Source organism: Procambarus clarkii, chromosome 40 (assembly GCF_040958095.1).
Source record: "Procambarus clarkii isolate CNS0578487 chromosome 40, FALCON_Pclarkii_2.0, whole genome shotgun sequence".
NCBI classification, from domain to species: domain Eukaryota; kingdom Metazoa; phylum Arthropoda; class Malacostraca; order Decapoda; family Cambaridae; genus Procambarus; species Procambarus clarkii.
Window position 1 is genome coordinate 23,766,817 of NC_091189.1, and position 16,797 is coordinate 23,783,613.

At 41.6% G+C, this 16,797-nt stretch overlaps 1 protein-coding gene across 2 annotated transcripts in view; it reads left to right on the forward strand.

The window, feature by feature from the left end:
* The window catches only part of LOC123757981 (carnitine O-acetyltransferase), a 72,487-nt gene that overhangs the window by 12,609 nt on the left and 43,081 nt on the right, over positions 1–16,797 (forward strand). For both annotated transcript variants that reach the window (XM_069338863.1, XM_069338864.1), the window contains exons 4-6: positions 2,095–2,267; positions 8,843–9,008; positions 15,107–15,278. In XM_069338863.1, the coding sequence (XP_069194964.1) occupies positions 2,095–2,267; positions 8,843–9,008; positions 15,107–15,278 (511 nt within the window). The remainder of the gene's footprint in view (positions 1–2,094; positions 2,268–8,842; positions 9,009–15,106; positions 15,279–16,797) is intronic.

A 16,797-nucleotide genomic window follows, 5' to 3' on the forward strand; every position in this document is an offset into this window, starting at 1 on the left:
GAATTCTATTGCGAACACATTGATACCAAATTGAGAAACCTAGGACGAGAATTGAGATGACAAAGTTGAAAAGAGTATACACTTTTCAGAATTACCGCGCTCTCTAATGTAATGAGGCTCCTTGGGGTGGCGCAGCGCTCTTTCTGGTAACTGCGGCCTGCTTTCATCACGTTGGTGTGTGGAGCGCACTGCTGTTTTTGACATTACATGTATTACTCCTGTTGGGAATTCTATTGCGAACACATTGATACTAAAATAAGACCTAGGATGAGAATTGAGGTGAAAAAACTGAAGGGTAAACATTTTATCGCTCTTGTGCGCTCCTGGGTAACTTTCTCTCACTTTCTCTGTTTATTGCGGATGATACGCTGGGCTTTTGGACTTTATATGCCTTTAGTTCTGCAGAGAACTAAAGAACACAATAGCAGAGAACTATTGTGAACACAATACCAAATTGAAAAACCTAGGACAAGATTTGAGGTAACAAAAGTTGAAAAGAGTATACACTTATCAGAATTACCGCACACTCCTGCGGAATGCCCAAACCCACTCAGGGTAGTGCAGTGCACGCGCGCCCAGAGCATCAAAGTGTCAAATTTCCGTCCATCACTATTACATTGCAACCTATAACCATAACATCTTACTAGGTGGTTCTGCTGTAGCCTCTCCTCCTGTGGGTTTGGACTCTACATTTTTTTTTCCTCCATTTATTAAAAAGAGTGTATGCATTCTTCCACCTCAACTTCTATTGCGTTATTGGAATCTGCCAAGTTACTTGATATTGTTTTCTGGGGGGAGCCCCATCGGCTCCCCGGAATTAACCGGGCTGATATGAATGTATTAGACCCCTGGCATCAGTCAATGCACGTGGAATTCTAGGCCTACCGGGGACCACGAGCCAAAACCTGGCCCACTAAGAGAGGCACAAGGAGTAATGGCCTATAGAAACCCAAGTGTAGTTGGGAGCATTCTATGTCTTCCATCGACCGGGTCAGGCACCCGCAAAGGTAAGGGGCCCCAAAACAAACACCTATTCTGGTTAAAATATTGCTACTGAAAGCTGAACTAGTGGACAGAACTCCCCAAATTAAAGAGTTTGTGATGTCTGCTTTCCGGAGGGGTCCTTGGATTGTTGCTGCTTGGTTGGTTTGGCAGGGGGTGCATCGCGTGTTGTGTCCGGTTGTGGCTCTCTGCCGTTGCCTGTGCGCCTTGGCCTCTGTTGCCGCGGACGATCTTTTGGTTGCCCGAGTTCCCTTCTTCCGTGTTCCGGGGTTGGGTCTCCTGGGTCATTCGAGGTTGCCTGCTGTCTTGTTTCATGTTACGACACGTGTTGACTACCTGCCGGATCCATCCCTCTCTTTCCTTGTCTTTGGGTAGGTAGCTCCAGGAAGCCGAAGGGGCTCCCCCCAGAAATGTTTTCATTATATTCAGCGCTGAATGTAATGAAACGCCATTTTCTGGGTGAGACTCGGAGACATCATAGCATACCTTCCTCCCTCCGGTCGGTGGCTTCTTCACGTGTTTTTGACATCCAGCCTCGGAACTGATGGTGTGGGTTGCCAGCACAAGGGGTCTGGGACTTCCCCTTTTCCCTCCCAGGGAGGAGGGAGCTTCACAGACGATGGTGGTGTGGCAAATGGTGACGTCATGTGCATTTGCTTGTTTTTCTTTGGGGAGTTCTGGCCTCGTTTACCTTTCAGTAGTAGTTTCAAGCAGAATAGAGGTTTGTTTTGGGATGATTTCCCACCCATCTCTGGGTTCCTGACTCGGTCGATGGCAGACATAGAATGCTCCAAATCACATGTGCTATTCTATAGGTTATTGCTTCTCGTTCCTCCCTGAAGGGGGCCAGGTTCTGACTTGTGGTTACCGGTAGGCCTATGAACTCCATTCACACTGATTGATGCCAAAGTCTAATATACTACACATCAGCCTGGATAGCTGGATAGCTCCGGGGGAACCTCCAGGTCTCACCCAGAAAATGGTGTGTCATTACATTCAACGCTGGTTTTTTTGTTTACCTTGCTTAGTTATGTTTTATGAAATTTAGGAGAGGCTACATTTTAATGTTTTTAATCTTTAATTAATTTTCAGCTTTCCGATTGGTGGATAAATGCAGCATATCTAGACTGCCGGGGACCAGTAGTGGTCTGGTCATCTCCTGGGTTGGTCTTCCCTCTTCAGGAATTCAAAACATTGGATGATCAACTCAGTTTTGCAGCAAAAGTTATTGCTGGAACTCTTGACTACAAAACAATGGTAGATCAGTAAGTATTGTACAATTTTATTGTGCTGATAGGAAGGAGAAATCTGTATCTTGAAATTAAATTGTGGCATGCACGAATATACATTTTTGTACTATACTGTAGTTACAAAGATGTTACTAATTTAAGCTCCAGTAATTGAGATTTAAGCGAATAGAAATGTTCTAGTGACTACAAAAAATGTACTTTAATATAGCCAATAAACACTGTCATTATTTATTGTTAAATTTAGCAGCTTGCTATAATGAACAGGAAGAATTACTTTATAAAGATTGTTCGCAGTGAACATCGTTTCAAGAAACTCATCAAAGCAATTGTTTAAACATCCTTGAATATTTATCCAGACATCTGATACAGAGAACAAGAGTTTGGGCCTGGTAACTGCAGCAGTAGAGAAAAACTTGTAAAATAATGTTAAAATGTAAAGTACAGTACTCTGCAATTCTGATCATGTGGTGCAGACCTCTATTGCAGTTATATGGAGATTTGTGTGTTCTGATTTTTTTGTGCTCCATATTTTACATTTTTTTACTTAATTTTACTTAAAATTGTTTTATACATACCAGTGGTATAATGTTAAACATATTATTTTATTATTTAAATTGTGTGGCCAAGTACATATTAAGGTTTTTTTGGTTGATGCTTTCTCAAATAACTGCATGCACTTGTGTTGAGAGATGGTGCCTTCAATTACCGTTTGGTTACCTTGCGATGATTTTGGGACTCAACCTCCCTGCGGCCCAGTCCCCGATCAGGCTTCTTGGTTGATGGACTGATCAACTAGGCTGTTGGACGTGGCTGCTCGCAGCCTGATGTATGAATTGCAGCCTGGTTGATCAGGTATCCTTTGGAGGTGTTTAGCTACTTCTCTCTTCAACGCTGAGGGGTTTGCCTGTTATGTGAAGTGGAAGCGTGTTGAACAGTCTCAGGCCTCTGATGTTGATAGTTCTCTCTGAGTACCTGTTGCACCTCTGCTCTTCAACAGGAATATTCTACGCATCCTGCCATGCCTTCTGGTCTCATGTGATATTATTTCTGTGTGCAAGTTTGGGACCAGCCCCTCTACTATTTTCCACATGTAAATCATTATGTATCTCTCCCGCCTGTGCTCAAGAGAATATGGATTTAGGCATTTTAGTCAGTCCCAATAGTTTTGATGTTTTACCAAGTGGATTCTAGCAGTAAAGGGATTCTGCATGCTCTCCAAGTCGGCAATTTCTCTTATTACAGGCAGCATCCACATTGCATGCCAGGTTTAGGTTGCTGCAATGCACTAGGTTGTTTGCCCACCCGGATGCCCCAAGGCTGCCCCGTTTTGGTTATAGGTACCTGGACTTGGGGGCGTTAGTTGCTTCGACTGTGGTTCGGTCCGTGCTCCGCAGTCCTTCCCCAGTTGGAGATGTTTGCCCTGCTCCCCCCCCTCCTCCCTGCTCCCTGCTCCCAGAAGTCTGAGGGTTTCAGAGTCGGGCCAGGGTTTAGTTGGTGATGAGACTTGGGCAGCTTTAGGGGCTGCCCCATTGACCCCCATTCTTTTCTGTAGTTTCCCCTGGACTCTGCATTTTCTTCGAGGGTAGAGGGTGTAGAGGACGGCTCTGCCCCAGGTCCGGGTTTGGAGGATCCTGGGGTGGGGGAAGGAATTGACCTGGGGGGCTTGGGCCCCCTTTGATCCCGCTGGGGGTGTTAGTGCCCTCTTTGCAGTGTTTGTTGTTGCAGGGAGTGGGGGGAGTTTTTTTTTTTTAACCCCCCCTTCCCTTTGAGTATGATTTGGGGTAGGCTCTTCCCCGGGTTTGGTTCTGGGTTCCTCGAGTTCCTTGGCTCCTTCTGTATCTTGTTGAGTACCTCCTGCAAGACCCGGATTATGCCTCTGTGATGGATCCGTCCTTGTTTGAGTTTGGTTCATCTTTCCTGTATCGAGTGTGTTTGGATGTTCTGGAGTCATCCTGGCTGGCAGACTGCTCATTCTTTTTGTTGGGGCCATGGTATGGGTTTTGTTGGACCTGCATGTTTGAATGGTGGGAGGCTGCTACCATTCTGCAGGTTTATCTGGGGAAAGGTAGCTCTCCCCCTCCCCCCCCCCTGCCTCCTTGGGAGGGGGAAAGGGGGGCCCCAGACATTCAATGAGGGCTACCCACCCCTCAGTTCTTGGCTGAAGTGATACTGGCAAGGTCATGTGCCTCTGGCTCCAGCAAATTGTTTAAATTCTGTGCCATGTGGTGGGGTGCTGTCTGTATGGTTGGTGTGCAAGCCAGGAGTAAATTCTTCAGTACTCAGGCTGTATGCGCCTAGGGGTTTCCTTCCTTCCCTAGATGCCCTGTAAGTATTACCCTTGGGGCCACCTTCCACAAGTCGCCTTGGGATCTGCCTCCGCTGTCTCTTGCTGCTCGGTGATTGGTGATTGATTGACCTCTTGGAGTCGGCTGCGGTTTCTGTGTTCCCGTTTGTCTCTGGGTAGGGGGGGGGGGTAATTTTTGTTACTGATTGTTACTGGTAGGGGTGCAGGGTACTGTGCAGTTAGTTGTCGCCTCTCATAGTGGCCGGCTCTGTACCGCCTAGTTATGTTGTCCTTACGGAGTCCCCTTCCGGGGTGGCAGCGGAGACATTTGAGCCTGGTCCTCCAGCCGAAGCTTCTGGGTCTGGCTAGTGGGCCCCCATCGTTCCTGCTTCTTTGACGGCTTGGCCCTAGGTCCTCAAGGCGAGGTTTCCCGAGCAGGGAAGGGGCTGACTTGGAGGGCCTTTAGCCCCGGTGGACCCCGCTTGGTTCTTTGTACCCTCGGAGTGGGGCTTGGTGTTACAAGGAGTGGAGTCCTCTTATTCCTCTCCCCCCCCCCCCACCTCGTATGAATTGGCAACCCGTTCTCGCAAATTTAATAAGTCAATATTGACTTATTAGTTGCGTGCATAGGTGACATACTAAACATAATAGTTTCCCTTGAAAAGCTTCATAGAAAACACCGACCTAACCTAACCTACTTAGTATGTTAAAATAAGCATCTTATAGCTTCATAATTACAATTGTTACTTAACCTATTATAGGTATAGGTTAGGTAATAATTGTAATTACGAAGCAATAAGATGCTTATCTTAACATACTAAGTAGGTTAGGTAAGGTCGGTGTTTTCTATGAATCTATGAAGCTTTTCAAGGGAAACTATTATGTTAACACTTTCGCGCTCTCGGCGTTCAAAAAAAAATCATACCCTATGCGCTTTCGGCGGTTCGCGCGCCTACGCGGTAAGACCGAAAAAGTGTACACTCTTTTGACTGTCCTGACAATAATTGAAGGCGCACGTATTTAAATTTGGTATCACTGTGTTCGCAATAAAATTGTCTATAAGAACATACCTATATAATGCTGCCAAAGCATAAGGACTATCAACACCAAATAAAAAACTACAATATTCAGATCACTCGCCGAGAGCGCCAAACGGCAACAAAATGTTTCCACTCTCTTAATGGTTGCGAAGCCTACAGTTGTCCTACATCGCTAACTGTGGTATCATTGGAATCGCAATAAAATTCTCTACACGGACATATGCATATAAATATAGATTCAATGTCGTAGCCCACCCAAAACAGTGTGGGAAGTGGCCGAAGTGTTACCCGCGGCGGCATATCGGCGAAACTCGCTTTGAAAAGTGTATATTCAATTAACTGTCCTGACTTTATTTGTCGATGTATGTATTTCATTTTTGTACCAATGTGCTCGCAATAGAATGTTCTATAAGAACATAAGTATTAAAGGTCACATAAGGATGCGTTTGACCGGCAACATATATAAAAACTACGTCGATTATACTCGTCGTGTCAATAATACAATTGTTTTACCACAATGATTCACTGCCACGACGTTCTCTTTAATAAGCTGTTCGGCTATTAGAGAAAACGTAAATTTCATGGCAAACATTTGTAAACTATTCCCAAGTTGATCGGATAATAAATGGATTTTCTACAAATATTTTTTCTCGTGACTCCCGAGAGCGGCACGCGTGCGGTGTGATTAATAATATTGGTGACAACGACGGTCTGCTCGGATGAGCGAAAGTGTTAAGTATGTCACCTATGCACATATTTAATAAGTCAATATTGACTTATTAAATTTGCGAGAACGGGTTGGAATTGGACTTGGCGTCTGCCCCTCCCCGGGCTCGGTTCCATGATCCCATGGGTTCCTCGGTTCTGTCTTTCCGAAGGATTTTGGCCTCTTGCATCCCACCCCATGTGGTGCAGGAGACCATTATAATTAAGTGTAGTTACAGGATGAGAGCTACGCTCGTGGTGTCCCGTCTTCCCAGCACTCTTTGTCATATAACGCTTTGAAACTACTGACGGTTTTGGCCTCCACCACCTTCTCATCCTAACTTGTTCCAAGTCGTCTACCACTCGGTTTGCGAAAGTGAATTTTCTTATATTTCTTCGGTATCTGTGTAAAGCTAGTTTAAATCTATGACCTCGTTAAAATCTATGACCTCTTGTTCTTAATTAAAGTTCCAGGTCTCGGGAAATCTTCCCTATCGATTTTATCAATTCCTGTTACTATTTTGTATGTAGTGATCATATCACCTCTTTTTCTTCTGTCTTCCAGTTTTGGCATATTTAATGCCTCTAACCTCTCCTCGTAGCTCTTGCCCTTCAGTTCTGGGAGCCACTTAGTAGCATGTCTTTGCATCTTTTCCTGTTTGTTTGTGTGCTTCTTAAGATATGGGCACCACACAACCGTTTGGCCTAACAAAAGTACGTGAACAATTTTAGTATATCGCCATCCATGTATTTAAAAGCAATTCTGAAGTTAGAAAGCGTGGCATAGGCTCCTCGCACAATATTCTTTATGTGGTCCTCAGGTGATAGTTTTCTATCTAGAACTACCCCTAGATCTTTCTTTATCAGAATTCTTTAAAGCTTTCTCACAAAATATATAGGTTGTGTGGGGTCTATGTAATCTTATTCCATATTCCATAACATGGCATTTATTAACATTAAATTCCATTTGCCAAGTGGTGCTCCATATACTTTTGTCCAGGTCATCTTGAAGGGCATGACAATCATCTAAGTTTCTTATCCTACCTATTATCTTAGCATCATTAGCAAACATGTTCATACAATTCTGTATACCAACTGGTAGATCATTTATGTAGACAAGTAAACATCACTGGTGCAAGAACTGAACCCTGTGGTACTCCACTTGTGACATTTCTCCAGCCCGATACATTGCCTCTGATCACTGCCCTCATTTTTCTATCGGTCAGAAAATTTTTCATCCATGTTAGCTTACCTGTCACCCCTCCAATATTTTCCAGTTTCCAGAACAACCTCTTATGTGGAACTCTGTCGAAAACCTTTTTTAGGTCCAGATAGATGCAGTCAACCCAACCATCTCTTTCCTGTAATATCTCTGTTGCTCGATCATAGAAACTAAGTAAATTCGATACACAGGATCTTTCAGATCGAAAACCATACTGTCTGTCTGATATTATATCATTTCTCTCCAGGTGTTCTACCCATTTAGTTTTAATTATTTTTTCCAATATTTTGACTATTACACTATTCAATGATACCGGTCTGTAATTAAAGGGGTTTTCCCTGCTTCCACTTTTGTAGATTGGAACTATGTTAGCCTTTTTCCACACATCAGCTACAACTCCTGTAAACAGGGATGCCTGAAAAATCAGTTGAAGTGGAATGCTGAGCTCAGGTGCACATTCTCTCAGAACCCATGGTGAAACTCCATCTGGACTAACTGCCTTGTTCTTATTTAGCTCCTTGAGCATTTTTTCCACTTAGTCTTAGTCTCGTCGTCTCTGGAATTCTTATTGTCTGGTTCCCTGAAGATTTCATTTTGTACAAACACACTTTGGAACTTTTCGTTTAACGTTTCACACATTCTCTGGGAACGGATTAAATTCGTAAGCTGAGGTACCACTGTACAGTATATGATTTGATGTGTGTATCACATCCATAAAAAATTAATTTGGGTTATCAATCTTCAGTGTGTTTAGTGGCTCGCTGAAAACAAGAGTTGTACCGATTCCTCTGTACGGTATTTCACTCATTTTTTTGTTGTCATCTGTGAAAGTTCCATCTCCCTTTTGCATGGGCCCGATACTAGATGTAGTTTTTATCTTGATTTTGCATAGGAGAAAAATTATTTTGGATTTCTCTCTCACTGATGGTCTTTTGCTCTTTGTGTCTGCTGGATTTTGTGTGATTCTTGTAGCTTTAGTTCATTCAATTAAGCAAAAATTAAAAAAAAAAAAAAAAAGTGAAAATAGACTAAATGACTTCATTGCTGAAATGAAAAATTTGGGCTGACCTTTCTCTGAGAAACAAGAATAAGCAATGTAATAAGATTTTGGGAATAACTGTTGATACTGAGGATTTTTGTAAAGCAAACCAAAACATTTTAACTGGTCTCTTATTTTTTAACTTTGTGTAGAAACTGTAAAATAAAACTTGATAATCTGGTGTCAACTGTATGGAAAACAAAATTGTCAAATTTTCATATCTTTGAAATGTGTAATAATTTTGCATGGCTTGTACAGTATCTTAATTTTGTTTATCTTGATTAAAAAATGTTTTTCAAGGAAAGCTGTACCAGTGGATCGCATGGGAAACACCATCTTAGACATGTCACAGTACTTCAAGATTCTTGGTACTTGCCGCATTCCTGGAGTAACAAGAGATACGATTCGGTTCTATGGGCAGGAGCCAAATCCCCCAAAACATATAGCAGTAGCCCATAATAATCATGTAAGTAGAAAATACTTATATTTTGTACTGTCTGAATTCACTCAATCTATCTACAGTATAGGTTGAAGCCGATTCATTGCATGGGGGATTTTGTCCATACCATCAGGGGCCCACTGCAATGCCTTGAAAGTCGAGCTCAGCCACTTTGACTTTTTAGTGATGGCTTTGCCTCTTATATGGGTGGCTTTCAATTTCTATTTGTTGTATGTCAGCTTCTTGTCCTTCAATTCTTTTCAAGTGTTAGTCATACTGTAGAAGTTCACTAATCCAGACTATATGGGAAGGACCCCCTGCCGGATTAGCACGTTGTCCGGATTAACTGACTTTTCACTGCGGATGTCCAAAAGTGAACATTTCCAAAAATGTTTGTACCACAAACAACATAATTTGAATTGCCACACACTATAATTAGTGTGTGGGACTGGGTGGGTGGTTAGCTGCCTGGCTGGTAGGTTGGCAGGGCGAGTGGGCGGACAGGTCAGGTAAGTGGGAGAACATTTCTGGATGGGTGGATGACAGGCAAATGTGGTTGGTCTGTAGAATTGCCCAAAGCTACTCAAAGCCTGCTAGCATTACAGTAAGTAATGAAGAAATGATACATTTTCTCCCTATAATGTTGGTGCTGAATGAAGAACATGATCAAACCTATTTATACTCTGAAATAATCTAATTTCATAGCAAAATTAGAAGTAAATATGTAGCAGGTGACACCATAGGAAATAGACAGTCCAAGCAACAATGTTGTGGAGCGACCTATCCAAGACATAGGGTCGCTTGGAGAGTGTTTGCTGGCATATCAGCCTCCTGAACACAGTGATCGAGTCATCGCACTTCTTCTAAATTTGTGACAACACAAGTTGTCACAAATTTAATTGATGATATTAACAAGTAGAGTGCATATTTATAATATCTAGCATAATTAGCCACAAAACATTTAATATTTATTTAAAAAAACGTGTCGAAGTTAAATCAACTCCACCTGGACGTTACTTTTGTTATATAGATACTAACGTTATTTGTTGGTACAGTATACGTTTGCTACTTAAAATACTTGTGTCCTTTTTGCTCATAGACCACCGAACTCTACATGCTCTGATATATTGCTTAATTAATAGAAATTCACAAAGCTTATATTTGTATATGTTATCAGAAAGGCAGAGATAAAATAGTTTTGTGAATCCATCACAGAGATTATACCTTATCAGAGGAAATATATTCATTTTTTAAACAAGGTTTCTTTGCCGACGCTCTCCCTATCCATGGGAATTACGACCTTTCGAAGATCAATATTAATCTAGGTACTGTAATAAACAAAGTTTTCTGTCATCATAAAGACAGAAATATAAGCTGCATGTTAATACTTTGGCATAAATATAAGTGAAGTGAAAGTGAAGATATATGGCTTGTTATAGTAACTTGATGGCTAGCTCTGGGAGTGTGAAGGGCTACACACCAGCCAATCAATTGTGTATTTATTTTGCATATATGCTAATTAACTTTAAAGGCCTATATATCAGAATAAACACAGATGTAGACGATAATGTGACTATATTTCAAGGAATTTATATCTTAAATGAAAGCCAAGATATGGTTAATAAATAATACCACACCATCGCCGGTGTCCGGACACATGAAAACTACCTAAGTATCAGTGTCCAGCCAGGCGGGCAATACAGGCTTCACTATTCTGATAAATTATGTAATTCACAGATATGCGTTGATAAACGTTAATGTTTTACGTATATTTTATTGAAAATACAGACAGTGGTACCTCGGAATACGAGTGTCCCTGTATACGAGTTTTTCGAAATATGAGCAGGATTTGCTCGGAAAATTTATTTTGGAATACTGTACCTGTACGAGCTTTGCCTCGGAAGAAGAGGGTGTTGATATGCATACAGGCCGACTAGCGCGTGGTGGCATGGCGATCAGGCCTCGGTTTACCAGTGTCTCGCGCCCAGTGACTATCCTGCCGGAATTCTTCACCGGGATTTACAGTTTTTGGTCGGATTTTTGGCCATTTGAGCATAAAAGTTATTATGTCTTGCCATGGGTCCCAAGAAAGTCAGTGGTTGTCTTACTACAGACAAGTGGTAAAATGTAGGGGAAAACAAGTGTCTTTAGACAGATTCTTAGTAAGACAAGCAAGTCCTAATGGTATGCAGGCAAAATGTGCCAGTGTGTGCACACCAGTGAAGTCCTCACTGCCTGATGTTATAATGGAAGGGGACTCCCCTTCCAAACAGTAACACCTCTTCTCCTTTCCCCTCCTCACCATCTTCCATACGCCAACAGCAGTCATCGCCAAGGGCAAGTAATAACTTGAACATAATTTTGTAGTGTAGATTTAGATGAATTGGGTAAAAAATTTAGTTTGAAGTGAGGTTTTTGGGTAGTCAGAAACGGATTAATTCATTTCCCATTATTTCTTATGGGGAAATTAGCTTCGGTTTACGAGTTTTCGGATTATGAGCTGTCTCCAGGAACGAATTAAACTCTTGAACCGAGGTACCCCTGTATAAAATTTGTTTTCAAATGTTTAATGTAACTATTTTAGGTACAGTATAAGAACCAGTAGTTTAATATAATTATTTTAAGTACAGTACAGTATAAGAACCAAGATATATTTAGGATTTAACAATTTCCTATAAGCTGCAATATCTTTAATTGCACTTTATCATCAATTACAGAACGAAATTATCTTATAAAATTGTAGTCACTTGAAAACACAAATCAGCAGTAAAGATATACATATGGTAATTATAATGCAGGCTCACTGTTAAGAACTTGATTACTGTATAAACCATAATATTATAATTAAACTTATTTCATTGTGTCGGTGGCACAGGAAGCCAGTGTGTATTCATACTTATCAGGCTTTTATCGAGTTCCCCCCCCTCCCCCTCCCCCAAGTTGAATTACTGATCCCGCTCAGGATGCAACTCCACAACAAGCTAACTCTTGAGTACCTACAGTACTTACTACTAGGTGAACAGTGACATTAGGTGAAAGGAAATGTACCCAGCCATTTCTGTCTCGCCCAGGATTCAAACCCGGAATTCTCGATTGTGCGTCGAGAACGAACCTAACTGCACTACCAGGACCCCTATATATTTGATATGTTCTATATCATCAGAAATTCAGAGACATAAAATATATTTTCAAATGTTTGTCATTAAAGTACAGTATTTTTTTGGAAACATAGGTGTATTTTAGTTACCCCTAATATAGAGCACGAATATCAAAGACTCATCATGCGAGTGGTAGTTTATTGTGCACCTCATACTCATTCTGTGAGTCTTTGTTTACTGTGCACTCCATACTCATCCTCTGCACAGTGGTTTATTGTGCAACCCATACTTATCCTGTTACCAGTAGTTTGTGCAACCCATACTCATCCTGTGACCAGTAGTTTGTGCAACCCATACTCATCCTGTGACCAGTAGTTTGTACAACCCATACTCATCCTGTGACCAGTAGTTTGTGCAACCCATACTCATCCTGTGACCAGTAGTTTGTGCAACCCATACTCATCCTGTGACCAGTAGTTTGTGCAACCCATGCTTATCCTGTTACCAGTAGTTCGTGCAACCCATACTCATCCTGTTACCAGTAGTTTGTGCAACCCATACTTATCCTGTGAGTCATAGTATATTGTGGAACCCTTTCTCATCCTGTGAATCTGTTTACTGTGCACTCCATACTCATCCTGTGAGTGGTAGTTCATTGTGTACCCTATACTCATCCTGTGAGTGGTAGTTCAGTTTGCATCCTATACTCATCACTAAGAAGTGTATTTTATCAGCATGTAATTATAATTAAGAATAAAGGCTCAACTGGATTACAGACCCTCCCAATTAAAATAAGTCATCACTAATCATGACAAATGGCCTAGGCTGTACTTTCGCTGGCGACACGCTGCCGCCGGAGGTGGGTATTTTATTGTGCACCCCCGCACCCCCATCCCTGGGAAGCTGGCATTGGAATGTGGACAAGTGAACCAATCCCCCCTCCTCTGTTAATAATAATAATAATAATAAAATAAAATAAATAATAATCCTGGAAAACTTGTTATAATGCCGTAGTGCTTGAATGAAGGCGAAGGAAAGACCCAATAAATGTGTAAGTGTATTAAAAACCAAATTTTCGGATGTGACCTTCATTCTTTCTCTGTTGTATACTATACTTATCCTGTGAGTCTTAGTTTATTTTGGACCCCATACTCAAACAAGGAATGAAAGAATACATTGGCTGGAATGAAGGCCAACCAAGGAAGAGACAGGGAGACTGCCCTAGTACCCTAGACCACTTCAGACTAAGCATGAAACCAAAGAAAGCACAAACCAGGACTTCTGAAAGTTGACCAGAAAGCTAAAGCTGATAAACAGAGATAAGGCACTATGCAAGTTGGGCTGGAGAAGTCTGACAAAAATAAGGTCAGAGGTGCTGCACACTGAATTCCAGTCATACCCTAAACACAGGATGTATTGGGATAGGCAAACGATCATCTCTGGTGATCCAGCGAAATGTACCAAGAGACACTGGAAATCACCAAACGAACCATGGATGTGGTGTTGTTTTGTTCACCGTAACTGAACAGCTAAGCTTGTATGGTGAGTTCAGGCAATAAGAGATGTAGCTACGCACACAGTCGGTTGGTGGCTGCCTTGCTCACTGGTTCAATGCCAGATGCACTAATATTTCTCCTCCAACAATACTGTTTGTGGTGTTATTACGCTATATACACACACATTATATATAAGTATCTACATGTTTTATTCACCATAGCTGTACAAATAAGCTGGTATGGTGCCCAAAGACCATAGTGGCCACCAGTACACATGGACATGTCATGCAGACAACGCACCTATCTCACCAAAATGGCGGCTCCCAACATACTCCTATAACTGTTATTACACTCTATACATACGTTATATATAAGTATCTACATTTGTGTTCACCATAGCGAATCACTAAGCTGGTATGGTAAGTCCAGTCAATAAAAGGTGGCCACACACAGTCGGAAGATGACGCCACCTCCCTCCCTCAGCATTATTCCTCCCACCATAGAGCACAGCACTAAACATCACCATAATCCTGCTATTATCAGAATCCTGATCAGTTTTATCACAGTCGGGGGTCTTCTGCAATGCTATCATCGCTAAATAATAGCATGTACATATATATTTTGACATTTGCAGGTGATGCTGTGGTCACAAGCTGAACAGCAGTGCTGTGAGCTCATGTTGCGTATGCCAGCCTTGGTGGCTCACTCAGAGTTGAGGCTCTCGCACCCGGATATGTTACCCACGATTTTTTTTCTAGGTGGCGTCTGTTTACATACGGGGTCGGCTTGACTATAGCTGCCCCTATCCTTTGCGGGGCCTTTAAAATCGTGCGCTAGACTCTCAATCGTCTGTATATGTATTGCGCAGTTTCGGTAATCTTTCTCCCATCGTCTATATACATGTACTGTATTGCGCGGTTTAAGGGTCAAGAGATGGGGCCTTGTGCACGATTAGGTGCACCATACACTGCAATGAGCCATTCAAGTCGGCTGTGGGAGAATCTTGAGAATATAATCTCACAGGCTCGCTGTAAAATTGAAGTTCTAGGGAATGCCAACATAATTTGGCTAAAAGTGAGAAGTCGTAGGTGGCCCATACAGAGACAACAGGTGTCATTCTGGCTGCAATAGACAAAAAAGTGGGAGGGGCAAGTTAGTTGGGTCCGTGGGTAATCTTGACTGTCATCTGATGGCATTTAGGCACATCACAGGGTGTTTACCCCACTGCAATGATCATTTGTCTTGTTTACCTGGAGGTACCCAATTTTCTTCAAGCAGTCACTTGTTTTGTTATGCATATGCTTTCTGGTGGGTTTTACCCTGATTTGGGTAGATTGGGGATTCCCCCTTTGCCCCCCCAGGCTTTCCTCACCTCATATGAAGCTAGACTCGGGTCCTTTCTATCTGTTGAATGGGTCTGAGATTTGGGCTTAGTATTGGTATACAAACTTAGAGGTACTGTGGGGTGTCATTCCCAGAAAAGTGTGGAAGAACACTTTCTATACTAGACAAAAGTATTTGTTTATTTCAGTTCTTCAAAATTGATGTGTATGGGCGAGATGGGAAACCTCTGAATGTAAAGCAGTTGGTCCAACAGCTGCGTAATGTTGTAGAACGGTCCACACATCCAACTGTTCCAGTTGGTATTCTCACCACACAGAATCGCAATGTGTGGGGTAAAGCATATAAACAGCTAAGGAAAGGTAGGTAGATAGTCATTTATTATCTTAAGTTAATGTATTTGTGTCCATATAATTACCCAAGTGTAGTTATAGGATAAGAGTTACACTCACGGTGTCCTATCTTCCCAGTACAGTACTGTCAAAAGACATTTTGAAAACTATTGACGGTTTTATCCTCCACCACAACCACCTTAAATTGTTCGGCCCATGTACCACTCGGTTTGCGAAAAAATTTGATATTTTTTCAGCACCTTTGTTCCTTTAGCTTGAAACTATGACTGCTTGTTTGTGAAGTTACACATTTCAAAAATTCCTGTCAATTTTATCATTTCCTGTTACTATTTTGTAGTGATCATATCTCCTCTTTCTTCTATCTTTTAGCTTTTGGATATTTAATGCCTCTAATCTCTCCTTGTAGCTCTTTGTTTTCAGTTCTGGAAGCCATTTTGTAACATGCTTTTGCACCTTTTCCAGTTTATTGATGGGCTTCTTGAGGTATTGGCACCATACAATCATTGCATATTGCAATTTGGGTCTCACAAAAGTTGTGAAAAAGTGTCTTGAATATTTCGCCATCCATGTATTTAGAAGCGGTTTTAAAATTGGAAAGCCTCCTATGCTCATATGCTCCTCTCACAATGTCCTTTGTGTGTTCCTCAGGTGACAGTCTACTATTCAGACCCACCCCTAGATCTTTCTTTGTCAAAGTTCTAGTTTTCCCCACATAATTTATAGGTTGTGTCTTATTTTCTCATATTTTCTATTCATTAAAATGGCCTTTATTCACATTGAATTTCATTTGCCAAGTGTTCCTCCATACACTTTTGTCTAGGTCATCTTGAACGGCATGACAGTCATCCGAGTCTGTTATCTTCTCTGGTAACTTAGTGTCATCGGCAAACATGTTCATATAATTCTTGATTCCTTTGGTTAGATCGTTTATGTAGATGATGAACATTACTGGTGCAAGAACTGAACTCTGTAGTACTCCACTGGTAACACTTCTCCAATCCAACATTGCCTTTGAATACCACCCTTCATTTTTCTGGCAATTACAAAAATTTGTATCCATTTCAGCAGTCTGTCAGAACCCCCCCCCCCCCCCACCCCAACATGTTTCAGTTTTCAGAACAACCTCCTAGTGTGGGACTCAAAAACCTTCTTTTAGGTCCAGATAAACACAGTCAATCCAACTGTCTTACCTGTAGAATCTCTGTAGCTCTTATCATAAAAACTACGTAGATTTGTTACACAGGATTTTCCTGTTCGAAAGCCATACTGTGTGTTTATTGTATCATTTCTCTGCAGGTATTCTACTCACTTGGTTTAAAAAAAAAAAAAAATCTAGTGTTTTGCCTACATGCTTGTTAACTATATGGGTCGATAATTAAGAGGGTCTTCTCGGCTGCAATTTTTGTAGATGGGAATTATGTTTGTCTTTATCCATATATCTGCGAAGAAATATAAGAAAATTCACTTTCGCAAACAGAGTGGTAGACGGTTGGAACAAGTTAGGTGAGAAGGTGGTGGAGGCCAAGAC